Source organism: Rhinopithecus roxellana, chromosome 6 (assembly GCF_007565055.1).
Source record: "Rhinopithecus roxellana isolate Shanxi Qingling chromosome 6, ASM756505v1, whole genome shotgun sequence".
Classification (NCBI taxonomy): domain Eukaryota; kingdom Metazoa; phylum Chordata; class Mammalia; order Primates; family Cercopithecidae; genus Rhinopithecus; species Rhinopithecus roxellana.
In genome coordinates, this window is record NC_044554.1 from 57,069,778 (window position 1) to 57,093,189 (window position 23,412).

The 23,412-nt window shown below is 42.2% G+C and overlaps 1 protein-coding gene across 1 annotated transcript; it reads left to right on the plus strand.

Annotated features, from left to right (window-relative positions):
* The first annotated feature begins 20,490 nt into the window (after positions 1–20,490).
* On the plus strand, positions 20,491–21,418 carry LOC104671192 (galectin-3). Its single transcript, XM_010374631.2, has one exon. It carries the CDS (start codon positions 20,536–20,538, stop codon positions 21,280–21,282), a length of 747 nt encoding a protein of 248 aa, XP_010372933.1. The 5' UTR covers positions 20,491–20,535; the 3' UTR covers positions 21,283–21,418.
* The last annotated feature ends 1,994 nt before the right edge of the window (positions 21,419–23,412 follow it).

Here is a 23,412-nt window from a genome sequence, read left to right on the forward strand (position 1 = left end):
CATAGGCAGTAGTGGCCGTGCCTGCCAGGAGACAGCAGATGTGACTACAGTCCCATCAATGCCCTGGCACAGAGTGAGGTGTGGTGTCCGGTGGATCTTCGAAGCACCTCAAGGCAGGGGGGCTGAAGCAAGGTAAAAGGGTGGAATGGCAAGAACCATATGGCCAATATGGCCAGAACCTTTATCAGACCCTTGGTTTTCAGTGTCTGGAGACTCTCCAAAATACCTGTATAGGAAGGAAAAAGTGCAAGGGCAGTGATTTTATGTTGGGTACTAGCAAAACAGGAATTAGAGATGAAATGAGGGTATTGGATGACCTCTGAATACCTTCCAGCTCTGACTTTGAATAATTATATGATTCCAACTAGTTAATGCTGGGGAAAAGAAATGTTCTCCCCCATCCCACCCCTTTCTCCCAAACCTCTTTGGCTTCAATCCTCATCAAGAGCAAGTTAAATCTCCAGAAGACAGGAACAAAAGCAGCCACTGCTAAACAGGACACTCCTCCCTCCTCCTTGTGATGATCCTCGTGGTCCTCCTGCCCATTCCTCCCCTCTTATACAGAGGTCTTTTCCCCAGACTCCTGCCTCCTTGACCCCTCACCTCCCACATCTTCCATGGACATCCCTATAGAGCATAAGATTCCAAGAAAAGGCTCCAATCTCCTTTTGAGCCTCCAAATCTCACTCCAGCTAATTTCATGGAAAAGCAGATGTAGAGTGCTTCCGATCTTCCTTTAACCTGGTCCCTGAAAGCGCCACATTCAGGTTCAACATTACTGAATGTTTCAACATTTCAAATGTAGACAGCTAATGGAGGAGTTTCAACTGCATGAGGTTATTAACATGAAACTGCTATTCCTTTAAATCCTTCTTTTATTCATGGTCTGTCACATAACCCTGTCCTACTCCCTAGCAATGACCTCTTGGCACATTCCATAGCTTACCAGACACTTTTTATTACTAATATGACTCCTAATAAAATATCATAGCTGATTGATTAAAAAAAGTTCATCTTCTCTTCTTCAAAATAGCTAGGCGCAAGATCCTAGGTTCTTGGAGTGAAGAATGAATACAGTGTAGCTCAGAAACAAATCCTCCCCTCTCTCTTTTCAAAGTCTGGATCCTCCAGCCCCTCATGGGCAGGGGAAGAAATAAGCAAACGCAGAGATCATGTCAATGAAGGCAGATGTCCTGGCATCCCTCTGTTGTAGACTCTTTCCCTTTGATGATGGTCACCTCTGCTGAAGTAGTGATCTCTGCCTAGACACTGTGCATGATTTTTGTAGAGGCAATGATACATTTTTACCTTGCCCCTTACCCAGTCCTGAGGACCCTCAGAACAAGGAATATCCCCTACAACTTACCTATTCCCATCTACAGCACAAGCCTTAAGCCCTTTCTCTGGGTTAGGTAGCCTCTTGCTTATCCCAGTGAGCCTCATCATCTGTTGCTCCCCTCATCTTTGTGTGGTTTCCTCTGTGCCCTCAAAAGGTCACAGGAGACTAGCGAAGGGTGGCCACATCCTGTTCTTCAGTACCTAACACTATGGCATCCTTCTTACTCTGCTGGTGACAGTTGTTGCAACAAACTTCTCTGCTCAGAAATCTCCAGACTGGTAGCACACCGGGTCTCTATGTCCCACACACTGAAGGAAGAACATATTAGGCTCTCCTAGAACTTTCTTGCCCTGCTCTGTACCACTCCAAAGTCAGTAGAGTGAGCCTGCAGGTTCTAGAGCTTAGTATACACCTGTCATAAAGAAGATAAAGTCTCTCCTTCTTGTAGATACCCCTAACCTCTATGACTGATTCCCATTGGAAGCCCTTCACTTGGCTTCTTAGGGAGGAGAGCAGCCCACCCATCAGGAAGTAAAGGAAAAACCTCCTGTCTGGGCTCTAATAACACCCTGCACCCTGATTCCTCTTGCAGGCAGGGGTGGGACAGGGAATTATGGTAACAGGAAGGTTTAAATACCACTTAGTAAATAAATCTGGAAGTCCCCAGTGGTGGTGACTCTTTGGTAACTATCTTTAGGATATCTTTAGGATGGTAACTATCTTTAGGTCTTAGCTTTTCTTATCCTCCTCAGCTTTATGTCTTTGCTAGAACTCTTGCACTAAAGGACAAAATCATTCTGAATATCCTGTTACAAGATTCAAGGAATTAGTAAGAGTAATTGTATTAAAAAAAAAAAATACAAACAAACATTCTAGCATGGTACCTGTACCCTCTGCATAGTCAAACAGCCACATCCCAACCATCCACCTGTAAGAACCTTCCCACTTAAGGATAAACCTCATCCATAGCCAAGTGGCAGAAATACAGTGAGACTTCCAACCATTAGGGAAGGAGATTTATCATCATTGGCTTGCCATCATTGGCTTGTAAGCTGATGTAACATACTTTTTTGTATAATAACTTAGACATCAAGGCACAATAAGAACATGTACCCAAACAGCAGCATGACTCATACCCTCACCCCTTACTATTTTGTTCTTAATAATATCATCTCATCCATTGGGAAATTGAGATCCATAAACTCCAAAATCACACAGAATAGAGTCAAAATCATCACTGAAGACTTAAAATAGCTTCAAGTTACTCCATAGCTCAGTAAAGAACAATGTGTTTCTATTCCTAAGTGAAAGTCTTAAACTACCTTCTCAATGACATTTCTTGCTAATAATAAAGGTTATTGAAAGAAATCTGATCTCGTTCTATAAGTCAGAAAGAAATTTCATGCTAATGATAAGCTTGATACATTCTGGCCATGAGTGTAAATGACCATTTGTTAAGTTACAGCTCATTACACAGGGTATGGCACTCTTCCCTGGAATGTTCTTCCATTTTAAATACATCATCTTTGGGAATTTTATATTCTGGCATAATGTGGCACATAAAAAAGTGTGTGAGCGTCTAAAATATTTCAAGCACCAAGTCAGTTACAAACACAAAATAGGCCTCTTGTTTATCTAAAAATAAACATAAAAGATCAGAACCTTTTTTTTTTGTCTATAGCAAATAATTTTCTTAGCTTTTCTGATACACTTGTAGCCATCCTGTTGAAAATATGCAATTAGAACATGATTCATTTGCCCGTGACTATAATGTGAGAGCCCCTATTTGTCTTTTTCTTAGAGGCTTCCTATGGTGATGGAAAAATGCAGCATCCAAATTAGACTATAAACCCACCCCCTCAGAGGATGCTTTTAGAAGCCTAGATTTTTTTACTTCAAATTGTACACTAATGAAGGCAGTTACCAGTAAGATTTCCAGGCCCACAACATAGAAAAGCAAGCTAAATGCCAGGTCACTCCCTAAGCTGCAGCACACAAGTAGCCAACAAACATTCCACCAACTTGTGTTGCTGTTGTTGTTGTTACTTGTCTTGGGCTACAACACTGGCCAAGTCTGATGCACACCAACCATCCGTAGAAGCCAGAGGTTCTCAATCTAGGAAGCACATGAGAATCACCTGGTATATTATTCCATTTTCATGCTGCTGATAGAGACTTACCGAAGACTGGGAAGAAAAATAGGTTTAATAGACTCACAGTTCCACGTGGCTGGGGAGGCTTCATAATCATGGCAGAAGGTGAAAGTCACTTGATACATGGCAGGCAGTAAGAGAACGTGAGAACCAAGATAAAGGGGTTTCCCCTTACAAAACCATCAGATCTCATGAAGTGAGACTTATTCACTACCACAAGAACAGTATGGAGGAAACTACACCCATGATTCAATTATCTCCCACCAAGTCCCTCCCATAACACATGGGAATTATGGGAGTTACAATTCAAGACAAGATTTGGGTGGGGAAACCACCAAACCATATCACCTGGGAACTTTGAAAATCCTGATATCCAAGCCAAGTAATTCAGAATCTCTGAGAGTGAGACACAAGTATCAGTATTTGTTACAGACCCCAGAGCATGTCAGTGTGCACCCTGGATTGGGAACCACTGCTGTGAGACAACCATACTGAATGTGTGCAGAGAAGTGGGATACAAAAGCGAAAAAATGTTGACTACTAAAGTGTAGACAGTTCAAAATTGTAATCAAATAAAATTTGCAATAGTCTTTCTTCCTCTTCCTATAACCATAAACAGTAGCACTGAGTACCTGAAGGAAATGAGTATACAGAAATAAGATTGGTGATATGGTTTGGCTGTGTCCCCACCCAAATCTGATCTTGAATTGCCACTCCCACAATTCCCACATGTCATGGGAAGAACCCAGTGGGAGACAATTGAATCATGGGGTAAGGTCTTTCTTGTGCTGTCCTCCTGACAGTGAATAAGTCTCACAAGATCCGACGGTTTTACAAAGGGGAGTTTCCCTGCACAAGCTCTCTTTTTGCCCACCACCATTTAAGAAGTCCCTTTGCTCTTTCTTTGGCTTCCACCATGATTTTGAGGCCTCCCCGACCAGGTGGAACTGTGAGTCCATTAACCCTCTTTCCATTATAAATTATTCAGTCTTTATGTATGTCTTTATTAGCAGCATGAGAACAGATGAATCCAGTTGGAAAAGAAGATTGGACCCCTGGCCGGGCGTGGTGGCTCAAGCCTGTAATCCCAGCACTTTGGGAGGCCGAGACGGGCGGATCACGAGGTCAGGAGATCGAGATCATCCTGGCTAACACGGTGAAACCCCGTCTCTACTAAATGCAAAAAACTAGCCGGGCGAGGTGGCGGGCGCCTGTAGTCCCAGCTACTCGGGAGGCTGAGGCAGGAGAATGGCGTAAACCCGGGAGGCGGAGCTTGCAGTGAGCTGAGATCCGGCCACTGCACTCCAGACCGGCGACAGAGCAAGACTCCGTCTCAAAAAAAAAAAAAAAAAAAAAAAGAAGATTGGACCCTAAAATGAAGCACAACGAATACTGGAGTAGAATTATGGACTTCACCCTTTAGTCACCAGGAAATCATTGAAGGTTTGGGTGCAGTGAGGTGAAGAGATTAAGACGATATTTTAGGAACACCAGTCTGCCAGCAATAATAGGATGAATCAGTGAAGAAAAAAAAAGTCAAGGAAACCAATTAAGAGGCAATTGGGGTGGTCCAGAATTGAAGGGTGCAGGAGTCTGAGTACCAATACCAGCAGTGGGAATGGAAAATGACTGCAACCCTTACCTAGTTATGGAGGACATAAAAGGGGAAGATTCAAAATGAAGGTTTGACGTCAAGTTGTAATGAAATAGAGAAGTCAGGAAGAGAAATAATTAAAAAATAAGAGAAAAAAATGGCATGCTTAGTCTAGGAAAAAGGTTTACTAGGTAGCCAAAAATATGAGCCTGAAGCTCAGAAGACAAGGTGAACCAATATCAGATTTTTCTTCTTCTCAAAGTTAAAGGAAAATTTAGAAACAGGTCAGCAGTCGCCAGACTCTGGTAGGAGCTACATCTTAGTCACCTTTTTTATTGTCAGAACCTGGAAAAGTTCCTGATACATAATAGATGTGCAATAAATGAATGAACATCTATTATGTATCATTTATCTATCAATAAATGAACATCTATTACGTATCAGCTTACCATCTATTGCTTGTTAAGCTGAGGCTGAAGTGTATTAAAAGGAAACAGTTGGAGACTGTACAAATAATGTTTGCCAAAGTCATAGTTTTGGCTAAGATCGTCCCTGTTTGCCCAATGGTATGAAGACAAATAGAAAGAGGCACATGAATACACAGAACACCCTGCCTTAGAGACAAGTGGGAACCACAGGCTCACTGATGCAGAGACTGGCAGAGGAGGGAGGGGCCAGCTGCCCAGGTGTCCTGGCAGTGCAGCCCGTGAGAAAGAACCGACTGTGACCCAGTAATTTATATTCCCAGGACTTGACTCCTAAGGAGCTGATGGGGAATCTCTACAGATAGAATGAATTAGAATAAACTCAGAGTAGAAAATTAAGTTTTGAATAGAACTCAAAATATGTCCCACTTAGAAGAACGGTTGAGAGTGAAAAAGCTCTTACACTACTATTTTTTACTACTACATAGTGAAAAGGTTAAATATTTGATAACTCTAGGACAAACGGCTCCTAATTGGTTTTTTGTTGTTGTTGTGGTTTGTTTTTTGTTTTTTGTTTTTTGTTTTTTTGAGATGGAGTCTCACTCTGTCGCCCAGGCTGGAGTGCAGTGGCGCAATCTCGGCTCACCGCAAGCTCTGCCTTCCGGGTTCACGCCTTTCTCCTGCCTCAGCCTCCCGAGTAGTTGGGACTACAGGCGCCCGCCACCACGCCCGACTAATTTTTTTGTATTTTTAGTAGAGACGGGGTTTCACCGTGTTAGCCAGGATGGTTTCCATCTCCTGACTTCGTGATCCGTCCGCCTCGGCCTCCCAAAGTGCTGGGATTACAAGCGTGAGCCACCGCGCCCAGCCTCCTAATTGTTAACATCATTCATTGTTCAGAAACGAAAGGAACATTACTTTGTACGACAGTACCACTATTATTCAAATGTATGGGGGTGCTGCTATAATAAGGAATGAAATGCTTACACTAAAATGTAGTACTCATACTAATATATTTAGGAAGCTATAGTTTATGGCTTTTAACAATATCCAATTCATTATTTTTTCTAAAGTGTATGAATTGTGAATAATTTCAAAAGTACTGTAAAATTATTTTTTAATACCATCAAGATTAAATATTACATTCAATCCTTTAATATTTAAAGAAATTAATTTATGAAATTATATTAATTTATATTAATTGTATTGTTATTAATTTATTAAATTTAAATAATTAAATGTAAAGATTTTGTAATATTGTTCAAAAATCACATTCTGTCTTCTTTAAAGGGTTTTTTTTACCCACTCTTTATTCTTCTCTCCTTTTCCTGAAAATTGATAATATTTCAATGTTTATATTTAATAGTTTACATATATATATTCAAAACCACTATATATTGTTTTCTGTGGGGCTTCTAATGCTTAAATAAATGATATTTTACTATATGGATCTACACTGCTTTTTGTACTCTGTATTATGTTTTTAAGGGCTAGTCATTCAATTTCACTGCTGTATAGTACTCCACTGTTTGAATAACTAGAGTTTATTCGTCCATTTTTTAATCTAGTGTGACTTAGGTTGTTTTCTTCTAATTTTTTTTCTATTGCAAACAGCACTGCAATGAAGTTCCTTGCATATCTTGTGCATATTTGAAAATCTAAAGACTGAGTTGATAGATGTGAGAGTATGCACATTTAACAGAGTATTAAAATAGAAGTTTTGCCTGAGATCCTAAGATGATAGATAACAGTTATCAAAGTAAGATGCCAGACCAAGAAAAAATATCATGGTACTAAAAAGTAGTTTCACTGCTCTTACACTCTCCACCCATATTGAATATTAAAAAGGATCAGACTGTTGAAAATGAAGGAGAGAGAATTTGCAATAAGAATTTCTTATAGAGAACCATGCTGTAAGTCTCATCTGGTCCCTGATTCCTATCAAGGAGAGAGTAGGATATGGAGCTACTTACTTCTCACATAAAGCCAATAAGTGGATCTTGAAAGGCTTAATTTGTGACTTGCAGTGTGTAGGACAGAGTGGGCTGGGGCCAAGTCCCATCTACATAATATAAACAGCTTGCTCCTGCATTAACCTGTTCTAACCATGTCACTGCTGGCTAAATGCCCCACTGTTGGCAAAAGAGAGCGAGAATACCATGGGCCCATGATGAGCCTTCATTCCCTGAGGAGGTCAGCCACCCACCTGGTGATGGGTTGATTACATAACATCTCTCACACCTGGGTGGTGGGGGGAAGGGGGCAGCAATGTGTTCATTAGAATTGAGACACATTTTACATCTGTGCATGCCCTCCTTGACCACAGTGCATCTGAGAGTTCACACACATCTTCTCTATCAATATGGCAGCCTGCAGGACCTCACCAAAGAACAAGGGATTCATATGACAGGAATAGAGGTGTGTAAGAGGGCTTGTGGCCACAGGATTCTTTGGCTTTACAACATACTCAGAAGCAGCCAAACTGATGGAATGCCCAAGGCTGGCTGAAGAGCCAACTGGGAGTCAAGACACGTGAAGTTAGCATGCTAGTCTCAAGGATGTAACATGTCGGGCGTGGTGGCTCAAGCCTGTAATCCCAGTACTTTGGGAGGCCATGGCAGGCAGATCCCTGGAGTCCAGGAGTTTGAGACCAGCCTGAGCAACATGGCAAAATCCTGTCTCTATAAAAAATACAAAAATTAGCCAGGCATGATGACACTCACCTGTGGTCCTATCTACTTAGGAAGCTGAGGTGAAAGGATTGCTTGAGCCTGGAAGGTCAATGCTGCGGTGAGCCATAATCGTACCACTGTACTGTAGCCTGGGTGACAGAGCGAGACTCTGTCTCCAAAAAAAGAAAAAGTAACACATAATTAGACAAGATGGTCAACTAGATGCAGCTAGAAGCACCTCTTCCACAAAGAGGAAGCAAAATATCAAGTAAGCCTTCACACCTCCAACAGATCTTTTGAAAGAAAACACTGAAAGTCAAGAGAGGTGATGCAGACACTGTGGTTGAAGAGGAAGGAAGTGGGACAGCCTGCTCTGTTACCAGGTGCCAGGACCTGCCTCTCAGCCCAGACTGGACCCAAGGAAGGGGTAAATGAAGGCACTCCAGGGCACCACATGCCCACCATGGAACCGTGAGTCCTACCTACAGGAGTTCCCATGACCCCCACAGATCTTTGGATTGGCAGGCGAGTTGCCTAAACAAATGGAGAGGCACAGCGAGAACCTGCATGGAGCCCCGAAGGCTGTGCTGGGCAGCTTGTGGCAAAACATGAGGCCAGGGTGAGCCTATCTAGTAAGGCTCTGGACGCATATCCACTAAGGCTCTGAACATCCATCCTGCACTAAGCAACTGCAGGTCCTGCTGTCTGCTGGGCCAGTAAAGAACAGGTACGACCTCACTCACAGGCCCAAGAAACACCCCACCGCCACTGTTGCCAATGAGGTGCAACTCATCTCCTGAACTCATGAACTAAACTCCTCCTTGCCTGCTGGCCCTCCCAAGACCATCTGCCTGGACACTCCCACAGGAGTGTACCCCCAGCACAGCATCCACTGCCCCAGCTAAGCGTTGTGTTGGCAGCCTGCCAGCAGCTCACTTCCCCCATCCCAACTTCAACTTGGCTCTGAGGGACCAGAGGACAAATCCAAGGGCCAGGTCCCAACTCTCTAGGATTCGAGCACATCGCTCAAGGGCATTGAGTTAACAGTTGTGGCCAGATCTTGAGTAGGGGAGGAGCCCCCACTATCAGAACACAGAGTGTGGTGCTGCTTCATGCGGTGGTGTGGGAGCTGGGCACCCCTTCCTTTGCAAGGTCAGGTGGGGAACGGCATGGCCTGATAGCTGCAGTTTCCCCTCAGGGAGTCTGGCAGTCCGGAATGCCCAGTAGGGTTCAGCGATCTGGGCGCAGACAGCTTGGGATGAACTTAGCTGGTCAGGCTTGCTGGCTGGACCAGATGTGAGAGGGAGACTCACTGGGTCAGGAGAGTATAAATTGGGTGGGCCCCACGGCTGCCTGCTGGGCTGAAAACGCCAGTCCACTTCTCTTCCACTAAGCAAGCTCTGTGGCACGGGAGGGGCTTCTTCGTCCCTTCCTGAAAGGTTGTCCCACCAGCCCGAGAGCTACCCCTATGTCTCCACCAAGGTCAGCACTCACACCGGCTTTAGAGAGTCTGGTCATGGGCTTGCCCAACCCAGCCATACCCAGCTTTGCCCCTTCCAGCTGCTCTCAGGAGAGCGCAGAACGGTATCCCTGGGCGCCCCACACCCCTCCCATCACCAAGGACAGCCCAGTACTTCCCCTGTTCAACCAAGGCCAAGAAAAAATTCTACTGCCATCACTGCAATTGCCTCTCACCTGCAAGCACTACCTACAGGCCAGGAAGTCAACCTACAACTGCTGGGCCCATCACAACTTCGGCAGACAGCATAGTACAGGGCTCAGCTGGTTCACACTCATAAGTGCCACCTACTGGCCAGTAGAGTAAACTGCACAACCCAATATAATTTCTGCGACAGAAGAGCACAGCACTGGGGAAAGAGATAAAACCTCCTGAGACCTGCCGTGAGGGGTGGAGCTATCCAGCCCAGATACTACGCTTTTCCCAGTCTTTGCAACCTGTAGACCAGGAGATTCCCTTGGGTGTATACACCACCAGGGACCTGGGTTTCAAACACAAAACCAGGCGGCCTTTTGGGCAGACACTGAGTTAGCTGCAGGAGGTTTTTTTCATACACCAGTGGCACCTGGAACACCAGCAAGACAGAACTGTCACTCCCCTGGAAAGGGGGCTGAAGCCAGGGAGCCAAGTGGTCTTGCTCAGCGGATCCCACTCCCATGGAGCCCAGCAAGCTAAGATTCACTGGCTTGAAATTCTTACTGCCAGGCCGGGCGTGGTGGCTCATGCCTGTAATCCCAGCACTTTGGGAGGCAGAGATGGATGGGTCATGAGGTCAGGAGTTCAAAACCAGCCTGGTCAAGATGGTGAAACCCCATTTCTGCTAAAACTACAAATATTAGCCAGGGGCAGTAGCAAGCACCTGTAATCCCAGCTACTTGGGAGGCTGAGGCAGGAGAATCACTTGAACCTGGGCAGGAAAGGTTGCACTGAGCCAAGATTGCACCACTGCACAGCAGTCTGAAGTCGACCTGGGACACTGGAACTTGGTGGGTGGATGGGTGTCTGCCATTACTGAGGCTTCAGTAGGCAATTTTATCCTTACAGTGTAAATAAAGCCACTGGGAAGTTTAAACTGGGTAGAGGCAATCACAGCCCAGCAAGGCTGCTGCAGCCAGACTGCCTCTCTATATTCCTCCTCTCTGGGCAGGGCATCTCTGAAAATAAGGCAGCAGCCCCAGTAAGGGACTTATAGATAAAATCTCCATCTCCCTGGGACAGAGCACCTGGGGGAAGGCACGGCTATGGGTGCAGCTTCACCAGACTTAAACATCCCTGCCTGCTGGCTCTGAAGAGAGCAGCGGATCTCCCAGCACAGCATTTGAGCTCTGCTAAGGGAAAGACTGCCTCCTTAAGTTGGTCCCTGACCCCCATGTATCCTGACTGGGAGACACCTCCCAGTAGGGGCCAACAGACACCTCATGCAGGAGAGCTCTGGTGGGCATCTGGCAGATGCTCCTCTGGGACAAAGCTTCCAGAGGAAGGAACAGGCAGCAATCTGCTGTTCTGCAGCCTCCACGGGTGATACCCAGGCAAACAGGGCCTGGAGGGACCTCCAGCAGACCTGCAGCAGAGGGGCCTGACTGTTAGAAGGAAAATGAATAAACAGAAAGGAATAGTATCAACATCAACAAAAAGGACGTCCACTCAGAGATCCAATCCGAAGGTCACCAACACCAAAGACCAAAGGAAGATGAATCCACGAAGATGGGGAGAAACGAGCACAAAAAGGCTGAAAATTCCAAAAATCAGAACGCCTTTTCTCTTCCAAAGGATCACAACTCCTCACCAGCAAGAGAACAAAACTAGATAGAGAATGAGTTTGATGAATTGACAGAAGTAGGCTTCAGAAGGTGGGTAATAAACTCCTCCGAGCAAAAGGAGCATGTTTTAACTGAATGCAAGGAATCTAAGAAATGTGGAAGAAGCTTAGATGAATTGCTAACCAGAATAACTAGTTTAGAGAAGAACATAAATGACCTGATGGAGCTGCGAGAACTTTGTGAAGCATACACAAGTATCAATAGCTGAATCGTTCAAGTGCAAGAAAGGATATCAGAAATTGAAGATCAACTCAATGAAATAAAGTGAGAAGACAAGATAGAGAAAAAAGGGTGAAAAGAAATGAACAAAGCCTCCTAGAAATATGGGACTATGTGAAAAGACTACATCTACATTTGATTGGTGTACCTGAAAGTGACAGGGAGAATGAAACCAATTTGGAAAACACTCTGCAGGATATTATTCAGGAGAACTTCCCCCACCTAGCAAGGCAGGTCAACATTCAAATTCAGGAAATACAGAGAACACCACAAAGATACTCCTCAAGAAGAGCAACCCCAAGACTCATAATTGTCAGATTCACAAAGGTTGGAACGAAGGAAAAAATGTTAAGAGCAGCCAGAGAGAAAGGTCAGGTTACCCACAAAGGGAAGCCCATCAGACTAACAGCAGATCTCTCGGCAGAAACTCTATAAGCCAGAAGAGAGTGGGGGCCAATATTCAACAATCTTAAAGAAAAGAATTTGCAACCCAGAATTTCATACCCAGCCAAACTAACCTTCATAAGTGAAGGAGAAATAAAGTCATTTACAGACAAACAAATGCTGAGAGATTTTGTCACCACCAGGCCAGCCTGCACTAAACACGGAAAGGAAAAACCAGTACCAGACACTGCAAAAACATACCAAATTGTAAAGACCATCGACACTATGAAGAAACTGCATCAACTAACGGGCAAAATAACCAGCTAGCATCATAATGACAGCATCAAATTCACACATAACAATATTAACCTTAAATGTAAACAGGCTAACTGCCCCAATTAAAGACTCAGACTGGCAGATTGGATAGAGTGAAGACCCATCAGTGTGGTGTATTCAAGAGACCCATCTCATGTGAAAAGACACATATAGGCTCAAAATAAAGGAATGGAGGAATATTTGCCAAGCAAATGGAAAGAAAAAAGAAGCAAGGGTTGCAATCCTAGTCTCTGATAAAACAGACTTTAAACCAACAGAGATCAAAAGAAACAAAGAAGGCCATTACATAATGGTAAAGGTATCAATTCAACAAGAAGAGTTAACTATTCTAAATATATATGCACCCAATACAGGAACACCCAGATTCATAAAGCAAGTTCTTAGAGACCTACAAAGAGACTTAGACTCCCACACAATAACAGCAGGAGACTTGAACAACCCACTGTCAATATTAAACAGATCAATGAGACAGAAAATTAACAAGGATATCCAGGACTTGAACTCAGCTCTAGACCAAGTGGACCTAATAGACATCTACAGAACTCTCCACCCCAAATCAACAGAATATACATTCTTCTCAGCACCATGTTGCACTTATTCTAAAATTGACCACATAATTTTAGAGGGCAAGAGTAAAACACTCTTCAACAAATCCAAAAGAACAGAAATCATAACAAACACTCTCTCAGACCACAGCGCAGTGAAATTAGAAGTCAGGATTAAGGAACTCAGTCAACACCACACAACTGCACGGAAACTGAACAACCTGCTACTGAATGACTACTGGGTAAATAATTAAATTAAGGCAGAAATGAAGATGTTCTTTGAAAACAACGAGAACAAAGAGACAATGTGCCAGAAACTCTGGGACACATTTAAAGCAGTGTGTAGACGGAAATTTATAGCACCAAATGCCAACAAGAGAAAGCAGGAAATATCTAAAATCGACACCCTAACATCACAATTGAAAGAACTAGAGAAGCAAGAGCAAACACATTCAAAAGCTAGCAGAAGGCAAGAAATAACTAAGATCAGAGCAGAACTGAAGGAAATAGGGATACTAAAAGCCCTTCAAAAAAAATAAATGAATCCAGGAGCTGGTTTTTTGAAAAGATCAACAAAATAGACCACTAGCAAGACTAATAAAGAAGAAAAGAGAGACAAATCAAATAGATGGAATAAAAAATGATAAAGGGGATATCACCACTCCCACAGAAATACAAACTACCATCAGAGAATACCATAAACACCTCTATGCAAATAAACTAGAAAATCTAGAAGAAATGGAAAATTCCTGGACACATACACCCTCCCAAGACTAAAGCAGGAAGAACTCGAATCCCTGAACAGACAAATAACAAGTTCTGAAATTGAGGCAGTAATTAATAGCCTACCAACCAAAGAAAGTCCAGGACCAGATGGATTCACAGCCAAATTCTACCAGAGGTACAAAGAGGAGCTGGTAGCATTCCTTCTGGAACTATTACAAACAATAGAAAAAGAGTGAATTCTCCCTAACTCATTTTATGAGGCCAGTATCATTGTGATATCAAAACCTGGCAGAGACACAATAAAAAAAGAAAATTTCAGGCAAATATCCCTGATGAACATCAATGCAAAAATCCTCAATAAAATACTGGCAAACCAAATCCAGCAGCACATGAAAAAGCTTATTCACCACAATCAAGTTGGCTTCATCCCTGGGATCCAAGGCTGGTTCAACATATGCAAATCAATAAAGGTAATCCATCACATAAACAGAACCAATGACAAAAACCATATGATTATCTCAATAGATGCAGAAAAGGTCTTCAAAAAAATTCAACAGCCCTTCATGCTAAAACCTCTCAATAAACTAGGTATTGATGGAACATAGCTCAAAATAATAAGGGCTATTTATAACAAATCCACAGCCAATATCATACTGAATGGGCAAAAGCTGGAAGTTTTCCCTTTGAAAACCAGCACAAGACAAGGATGCACTCTCTCACCACTCCTATTCAACATAGTATTGGAAGTTCTGGCCAGGGTAATCAGGCAAGAGAAAGAAATAAAGGGTATTCAATTAGGAAAAGAGGAAGTCAAAATGCCTCTGTTTGCAGATGACATGATTGTATATTTAGAAAATCCCATCGTCTCAGCCCAAAATCTCCTTAAGCTGATAAGCAACTTCAGCAAATCTCAGCATACAAAATCAATGTGCAAAAATCACAAGCATTCCTATACACCAATAACAAACAAACAGAGAGCCCAATCACGAGTGAAGTCCCATTTACAATTGCTTCAAAGAGAATAAAATACCTAGGAATCCAGCTTACAAGGGATGTGAAGGACCTCTTCAAGGAGAACTACAAACCACTGCTCAAGGAAATAAGAGAGGACATAAACAAATGGAAAAACATTCCATGCTCATGAATAGGAAGAATCAATATCGTGAAAATGGCCATACTACCCAAAGTAATTTATAGATTCAATGCTATCCCCATCAAGCTACCATTGACTTTCTTCACAGAATTGGAAAACACTGCCTTAAATTTCATAGCAAAAAGGGCAAAGCTGCAGGCATCATGCTACCTGACTTCAAACTATACTACAAGGCTACAGTAACCAAAATAGCATGGTACCAGTATCAAAAAAGATATATAGACCAATGGAACAGAAGAGGCCTCAGAAATAACACCACACATCTACAATCATCTGATCTTTGACAAACCTGACAAAAACAAGCAATGGAGAAAGGATTCCCTATTTAACAAACGGTGTTGGGAAAAGTGGCTAACCATATGCAGAAAGCTGAAACTGGATCCCTTTCTTACATCTTATACAAAAATTAATTCAAGATGGATTAAAGACTTAAATGTAAGACCTAAAACCATAAAAACTCTAGAAGAAAACCTAGGCAATACCATTCAGGACATGTGCATGAGCAAAGACTTCATGTCTAAAACATCAAAAGCAATGGCAACAAAAGCCAAAATTGACAAATGAGATCTAATTAAACTAAAGAGCTTCTGCACAGCAAAAGAAATTATCATCAGAGTGAACAGGCAACCTACAGAATGGGAGAAAATTTTTTCCATCTATTCATCTGGCAAAGGGCTAATATCTAGAATCTACAAAGAACTTAAACAAATTTACAAGAAAGAAAAACAACCCCATTAAAAAGAGGGCAAAGAATATGAACAGACACTTCTCAAAAGAAGACATTTATGCAGCCAAAAAACATATGAAAAAATGCTCATCTTCACTGGTCATTAGAAAAATGCAAACCAAAACCACAATGAGATACCATCTCATGCCAGTTAGAATGGTGATCCTTAAAAAGTCAGGAAACAACACATGCTGGAGAGGATGTGGAGAAATAGGAACACTATTACAGTGTTAGTGGGAGTGCAAACTAGTTCAACCATTGTGGAAGACAGTGTGGCAATTCCTCAAGGTTCTAGAACTAGAAATACCATTTGACCCAGCAACCCCATTACTAGATATATATCCAAAGGATTATAAATCATTCTAATATAAAGACACATGCACACGTATGTTTATTGTGGCGCTGTTCATAATGAAGACTTGGAACCAACCCAAATGCCCACCAATGATAGACTGGATAAAGAAAATGTAGCACATATACACCATGGAATACTATGCAGCCATAAAAAACGATGAGTTCATGTCTTTGCGGGGACATGGATGAAGCTGGAAACCATCATTCTCAGCAAACTAACACAAGAACAGAAAAACCAAACACCTCATGTTCTCATTCATAAGTGGGAGTTGAACAATGAGAACACATGGACACAGGAACGGGGGGTCATCACACACTGGGGCCTGCCAGGAGGTGGGGGGGTTGGGGGAGGGATAGCATTAGAAGAAATACCTAATGTAGACGACAGGTTGATGGATGCAGCAAACCACCATGGCACGTGTATAGCTATGTAACAAACCTGCACATTCTGCGCATGTACCCCAGAACTTAAATTTTACTATATATGTATATATATAAAATACAATTATGTACAGTACATAATACTTGAAAATGATAATAAATGACTGGTGATAATAAAAAAAAAGAAAATAAACAACTAAGATCAGAGAAGAACTAAATAAAACTGAAACCCAAAGAAAACATACAAAGGATTAACAATGAAAACGAAAAGTTGAGTCTTTGAACAGGTAAATAAAATTGATAGACTGCTATCTAGATTAACAAAAAAAAAGAGAGAGAAGATCCAAATAAGTACAATCAGAAATGACAAAAGTGACATTACAACTGATACCAGACAAATACAAAAGATCCTCACAGACTACTATGAACATCTCTAAGTGCACAAGCTAGAAAACCTAGAGGAGCAGGATAAATTCCCAGAAATGTACACCCTACCAAGATTGAACCAGGAAGAAATTGAAATCTTGAACACACCAATACAAGTTACAAAATTCAATCAGTACTTAAAAATTACCAACTAGAAAACGCTCCAAACCAGATGTATTCACAGCCAAATTCTACCAGAAACACAAAGGAGAGCTGATACCAATCTTACTGAAACTATTCTAAAAAAATCAAAGAGGAGGGATTCCTCCCTAACTCATTCTACAAAACCAGTATCATCCTGATACCAACATCTGTCAAGGACACAACAAAAAAGAAAACTACAGACCTATACTCCTAATAAACATAGATGTAAAAATCCTCAACAAAATACTAGCAAACCAAATCCATCAGCACATTAAAAAGATAATTCATCACTATCAAGTGGGTTTTCTTATGGGATGCAAGGATGGTTCAACATATACAAATTAATAAATGTAATTCACCATATAAACTCAATTGAAAACAAAAACCATATGATCATCTAAATGATGCAGAAAAAGCATTTGATAAAATTTCTTCATGATAAAAACCTAAACAAACTAGGCATCAAAAGAACATACTTCAAAATAATAAGAGCCATCTATGACAAACCCACACCAACATCATACTGAATGGGCAAAAGTTGAAAGCATTAATCCCAAGAACTAGAGCAAGACAAGGGTGTCCACTTTCACCAGTTCTATTCAGTATAGAAGTGAAATCCTAGTAAGAGCAATCAGGCAAGAGAAAGAAAGAAAAGGCATCCAAATAGGAAACGAAGTCAAATTATCTCTATTCACCAAGAACACAATTCTACACCTAGAAAATTCTAAAGACTCCTCCAAAAGACTACTAGGCCTGATAAACGACTTCGGTAAAATTTCAGGATAAAAAATCTAAGTAAAAAAATCAGTAGCATTTCTGTATACCAATGATGTTCAAGTTGAGAACATTAAGAATACACTTTCATTTACAATAACAAAAAATAAAACACCTAGGAATACATTTTACCATGCAAGCAAAAGATCTCTATGTGGAGAACTAGCAAACACTGATGAAATAAACCATACATGACACAATCAAATGGAAAAACATTCCATGCTCATGTATTGGAAGAATATTGTTTAAATGACCATACTACCCAGAGCAATCTACAGATTCAATGTAATTCCTATCAAATTACCAATGTCATTTTTTACAGAATTTGAAAGACCTATTCTAAAATTCATACGGAACCAAAAAAGGAGCCTGAATATTCAAAGCAATTGTAAGCAAAAAGAACAAAGTTAGAGACATCTCATTACCCAAATTTAAACTATACTACAAGGATATGGCAACCAAAACAGCATGGTACTGGTGCAAAAACAGACACACAGACCAATGGAACAGAATAGAGAATCCAGAAACAAAGCCACACACGTTACAACCAACTGATCTTTGACAAAGAAAACAATAATATACTATGTGGAAAGGACACTCTATTTGATAAATGGTGCTGAGAAAGCTGGCTAGCCATATACAGAAGGATGAAACTATACCCCTTCCTCTCAGCATACACAAAAAATTAACTCAAAATAAATTACAGACTTAAATGTAAGGCCTCAAACTATAAAAATCCTAAAAGAAAACCTAGGAAAAATTCTCCTAGACATTGGCCTAGGCAAATAATTTATGACTAAGTCCTCAAAAGCAAATGCAATTAAAACAAAAATTAACAAATGGAACCTAATTAAACTAAAGAACTTCTGCACAGCTAAAGCAATTATCAACAGAGTAAACAGAACACATACCAAAGGGGAGAAAATATTTGCAAACTATGCTTCTGACAAAGGCCTAATATTCAGAATCTATAAGGAACTTAAATAAATCAGCAAGAAAAAAATAACACTAAAAAGTGGGCAAAGGACATGAACAGACATTTCTCATAAGAAGACATACAAGGCAGCCAACAAACATAGGAAAAAATGCTCAACATCATTAATCAGAGGAAATGCAAATTACAACCACAATGACATACCATCTCAGACCAGTGAAAACTATTATTAAACAGTAAAAAAGTAACAAATGCTGTTGAGGATGTTGGTGGAAATGTAAATTAGTTCAACCCCTATGGAAAACAGTATGGAGATTTCTCAAAGAACATAAAAACAGAACCACCACTCAATCCAGCAACCCCACTACTGGGTACACGCCCAAAGGAAAAGAAGTTGTTTTACCAAAAAAAGCACTTGTATGTTTATTGCAGCACTTCACAACAGCAAAGTCAAGGAATCAACCTAAGTGTCCATCAATGGTGGACTGGATAAAGAAAATGTGGTACATCTACACCATGGAATACTACACAGCCATAAAAAGGAATGAAATCATTTCCTTCACAGCAACCTGGATGCAGCTGGAGGCCATTATTCTAAATGAATTAATGCAGAAACAGAAAATCAAATACCACGTTATTACAGGTAGGGGTTAAACAAAGGGTACACGTGTATATAAAGATGGAAACAATAGACACTGGAGACTCCAAAAGGAGTCCAAAACCACCTATTGAGTACTATGTTCACTATTTGGGTGATAGGCTCAATGGAATTCCAAACCCCAGCATTCCACAATATGCCCATATGACAAACCTGCACATGTAACCCCTGAACCTATTTCTCAGAAACAGAATGAAACACATGCATTGAGTCAACAAATTATATAACCTAGTTTCCAGTGGCTAGAATTAAACCAAAAGTCCAATATATTTCAGTCTCTGATCACAAGTAAACCAGTCCAATCCAGTAACCAAAGAGTGGAACTAAAAGCAGCCCTCCATGGTGGCTCACGCCTGTAATGCCAGCACTTTCGGAGGCCGAGGTGGGTGAATGATTTGAGGTCAGGAGTTCAAGACCAGCCTGGCCAACATGGAGAAACCCTGTCTCTACTAAAAATACAAAAATTAGCTGGGCGTGGTGGTGGGTGCCTGTAATCCCAGCTACTCAGGAGGCTGAGGCAGGAGAATCACTTGAACCCAGGAGGTGGAGGTTTCAGTGAGCTGAGATCATGTCACTGCACTCTAACCTGGGTAACAGAGCGAGACGCCGTCTCAAAAAAAAGAAAAAAGTAGCAGCCTTCTCATAATTACAACCAATAACCCATTTGAGGAATTTGGCCTCCAAATTTGGACTCTGAAGGGTTAGAGGTACTGGCTTTCTTAGGGAGGGGGAGTAGAGTCAGTAAGAGCTGCACTGAGCTGAAAGCTGCAACTACCACGTAGCCAATGAACTCCTTAGTGTTCAGCAGGCAAAGGAGTCACTGTAAGGTTGGTGGTCATTGTTACTGATATCCATGAAGAACTAGGGCTGCACTCCACAGTGGGAGCAGGAATGAGTAGGTCTGAATGCTGGGGATTCACTGGGGTGTCTCACAGTGCTACTAAGCCTAGTATTAACTATTCAGGAGCAATTATAGCAAATGTGTCTGAACTTGGGTAAAGCAGGAACAAACCCTGACAAGGATCTGAGTGCAATTAGTTTATTTGGGAATAAGCCCAGAAAACACCAATAGGGAAGTGAGTAGCAAGGTAGGAGGTGGAGAAAGCCAGTATTATCAACCAATTTATCACTGTAGGCAACTGGAGCTCACTCCTGCTGGGCAACTCTGGCAGTAAGTGTAGAACATAATAAGCCCAAAGGTGGCCCGTACCTCCTCGCTAGCAGCCGTCCGGAGCCAGCCAACCAGCGGAAAATGGCAGACAATTTTTCGCTCCATGATGCCTTATCTGGGTCTGGAAACCCAAACCCTCAAGGATGGCCTGGCCCATGGGGGAACCAGCCTGCTGGGGCAGGGGGCTACCCAGGGGCCTCCTATTCTGGGGCCTACCCCAGGCAGGCACCCCCAGGGGTTTATCCTGGACAGGCACCTCCAGGCGCCTACCCTGGAGCACCTGGAGCTTATTCTGGAGCATCTGGAGTCTACCCAGGGCCACCCAGTGGCCCTGGGGCCTACCCATCTCCTGGACAGCCAAGTGCTCCCGGAGCCTACCCTGCCACTGGCCCCTATGGCGCCCCTGCTGGGCCACTGTCGGTGCCTTATAACCTGCCTTTGCCTGGAGGAGTGGTGCCTCGCATGCTGATAACAATTCTGGGCACGGTGAAGCCTAATGCAAACAGAATTGCTTTAGATTTCAAGAGAGGGAATGATGTTGCCTTCCACTTTAACCCACGCTTCAATGAGAACAACAGGAGAGTCATTGTTTGCAATACAAAGCTGGATAATAACTGGGGAAGGGAAGAAAGACAGTCAGTTTTCCCATTTGAAAGTGGGAAACCATTCAAAATACAAGTACTGGTTGAATCTGACCACTTCAAGGTTGCGGTAAATGATGCTCACTTGTTGCAGTACAATCATCGGGTTAAACAGCTCAATGAAATCAGCAAACTGGGAATTTCTGGTGACATAGACCTCACCAATGCTTCATACACCATGATATAATCTGAAAGGGGCAGATTAAAGAAAAAAAAATCTAAACCTTACATGTGTAAAGGCTTTGTGTTCACTGTGAGTGAAAATTTTTACATTCATCAATATCCTTGTAAGTCATCTACTTAATAAATATTATAGTGAATTACCTGTAAAAAAAAAAAAAAAAAAAAAAATAAGCCCAAAGGTGAGGAAGCTGGGTAATTATACATCATCTCCAGGTACACCGGTGGTTCAGGGCTGCTTCCAGGGGGTTCACTGTCTAATACTGTAGCTTGTTCTTTGCCTGCATCCAGAGAAAAAAAGCCTTCAGTCACAGAGCACGCAGATGTTCACAGTATGCAGCCTTCAGAAAATGGAGGTGAATGCTGAGGTTACCTAAAGAGGACACCAACACTGTCTGCTACAAACCACAACCCAAGAAGGGCAGAGCAGCTAAAAGTTTACATGAAAGTCTGGACCCATACATTAGGCATGCAATCCAAACCAGCTTAATTGCTGACCAAGCACAAGGGGAATCCACGAGGAGTGGTGGTGGAGGTGAAGCGAAGATGGAGAATATAAAGTACAACATCAAAACCCAACACAGTAGCTGGACCATTACACATGTCTTGTATCCTCCCAGACATCACAATGGGATACCAGTTTGAAGAGAACTCTGCATCTAACTGGGTTTATTCCTCTCCTCTCTGAAAAGAAATTAGTATGCCCTGTTCACATGAAAATAAAAAGGAAGACTCCTTATTATCATAACAGAACCTAAAATGAGATCATGATTAGATTGGAGTGGTTGCCAGGAGGAGACGGCATCTGACCCAGATTGTTCGTACCTTCTCAGATTCCCTTGTCTGCCTCCTGGACCATGCTGCCACATGTAGGGCTGGACCAGTACTTGCCTGTTGTGTGCCAGGGCCTCCCTTTCATTACTGTCGCATAGCGTAGACCATCAGTCACACATGTAGAGCTTCTGGCTTTTCCCACCACTTCCAGATGCAAAGGAAACACTACAATGTAGAGCGCAGGCCCAGCATCCCAAACAGCTGCTGATGGGGGCCGGATGACTTAATCTGAAAGTGTGGTAGAATTACCTTCCCATAGGCTAACTTTGACCAATAGGAAGTGGGTCTAGGAGGAGCCAGGTGCATAGATCTTTGTCCCTTCCTCCTTCCCTTTAACTGCTCTGAGTCAACTACTCTGCACAGCCTAACTGGAGGCATCTGACATGCTGAACACCTGCTGGGGCTTGCCACCTTCACCGTGGGGCAGCGGGCAGAGCAGTGAGAGTTCACTGCGTGGCTTCCCTCCTCCCCTGCCTCAGCTCCCTCTCCCTCATTCCAGCCGCCCTGGGTTGCACTTCCCAAATAAAGTCTTAGCTCTTTAAATCCTTGCTACAGGTTCTATATTTTAGAAAACCTGGCTTAAGACATAACACTTCAACCAGGATCACTCTCAATTCAGTGTTCAGCTTGGAGTTTTTCAGATCACACAGATGCTGTGAGTCCCAGCCTCAAACCTATAGGTGGTGATTAAGAATTCTCAGGAGATTTTTATTTTTCAAGGACTGTTCCATTGTACACTTAGCCAAAACCGAAACATGCCAGTCTCGTTCTGTAGGGAAGTTTTCTTTCACCCTTAGCAGGTTCAAGTCTCTAATCAGACCTCTTATCTTTCTGGTCACTAAGCTATCTTTGTTTTCTTTCCTATGCATGGCCATAGAAAGCCAAGGCTCTAAGGCACAAGGTAATCTTAGAGCAAACTAAAGATCCAGAGCTCACTTACTCCTGGGGAATCACGCCTTCTTGACATTCTGGTCTCTGCTTCTCCTTTATACTTCCTGCTCAGCCATGCTTTTTAGAAGTTGTTTCCTTTTGTTTCATATTCTGCATTTTAGGTATCTTATACTACAAGGGTTTTCTTGGGACATCTAGTCCACAGTGTTGCATGAAAAAAATAATTTTGGAGAACATATTTTTTATATTGAAACAATCTGAAATTTACAGCAAAGTTGCAAGTATAGTACAAAGAACATTTTTTCCAGAATCATTTGAGATAAATTCCCAACATGATGCCCGTAATCCACCTACCCTTCAATACTTTAGCATATGTTTCTTGCCCAAAAAAAGGATAATTCTACAAAACCTC

Excerpts from the sequence above, each read along its gene's own strand:
- LOC104671192 (XM_010374631.2), top strand. The coding sequence starts at position 20,536 with ATGGCAGACAATTTTTCGCTCCATGATGCCTTATCTGGGTCTGGAAAC.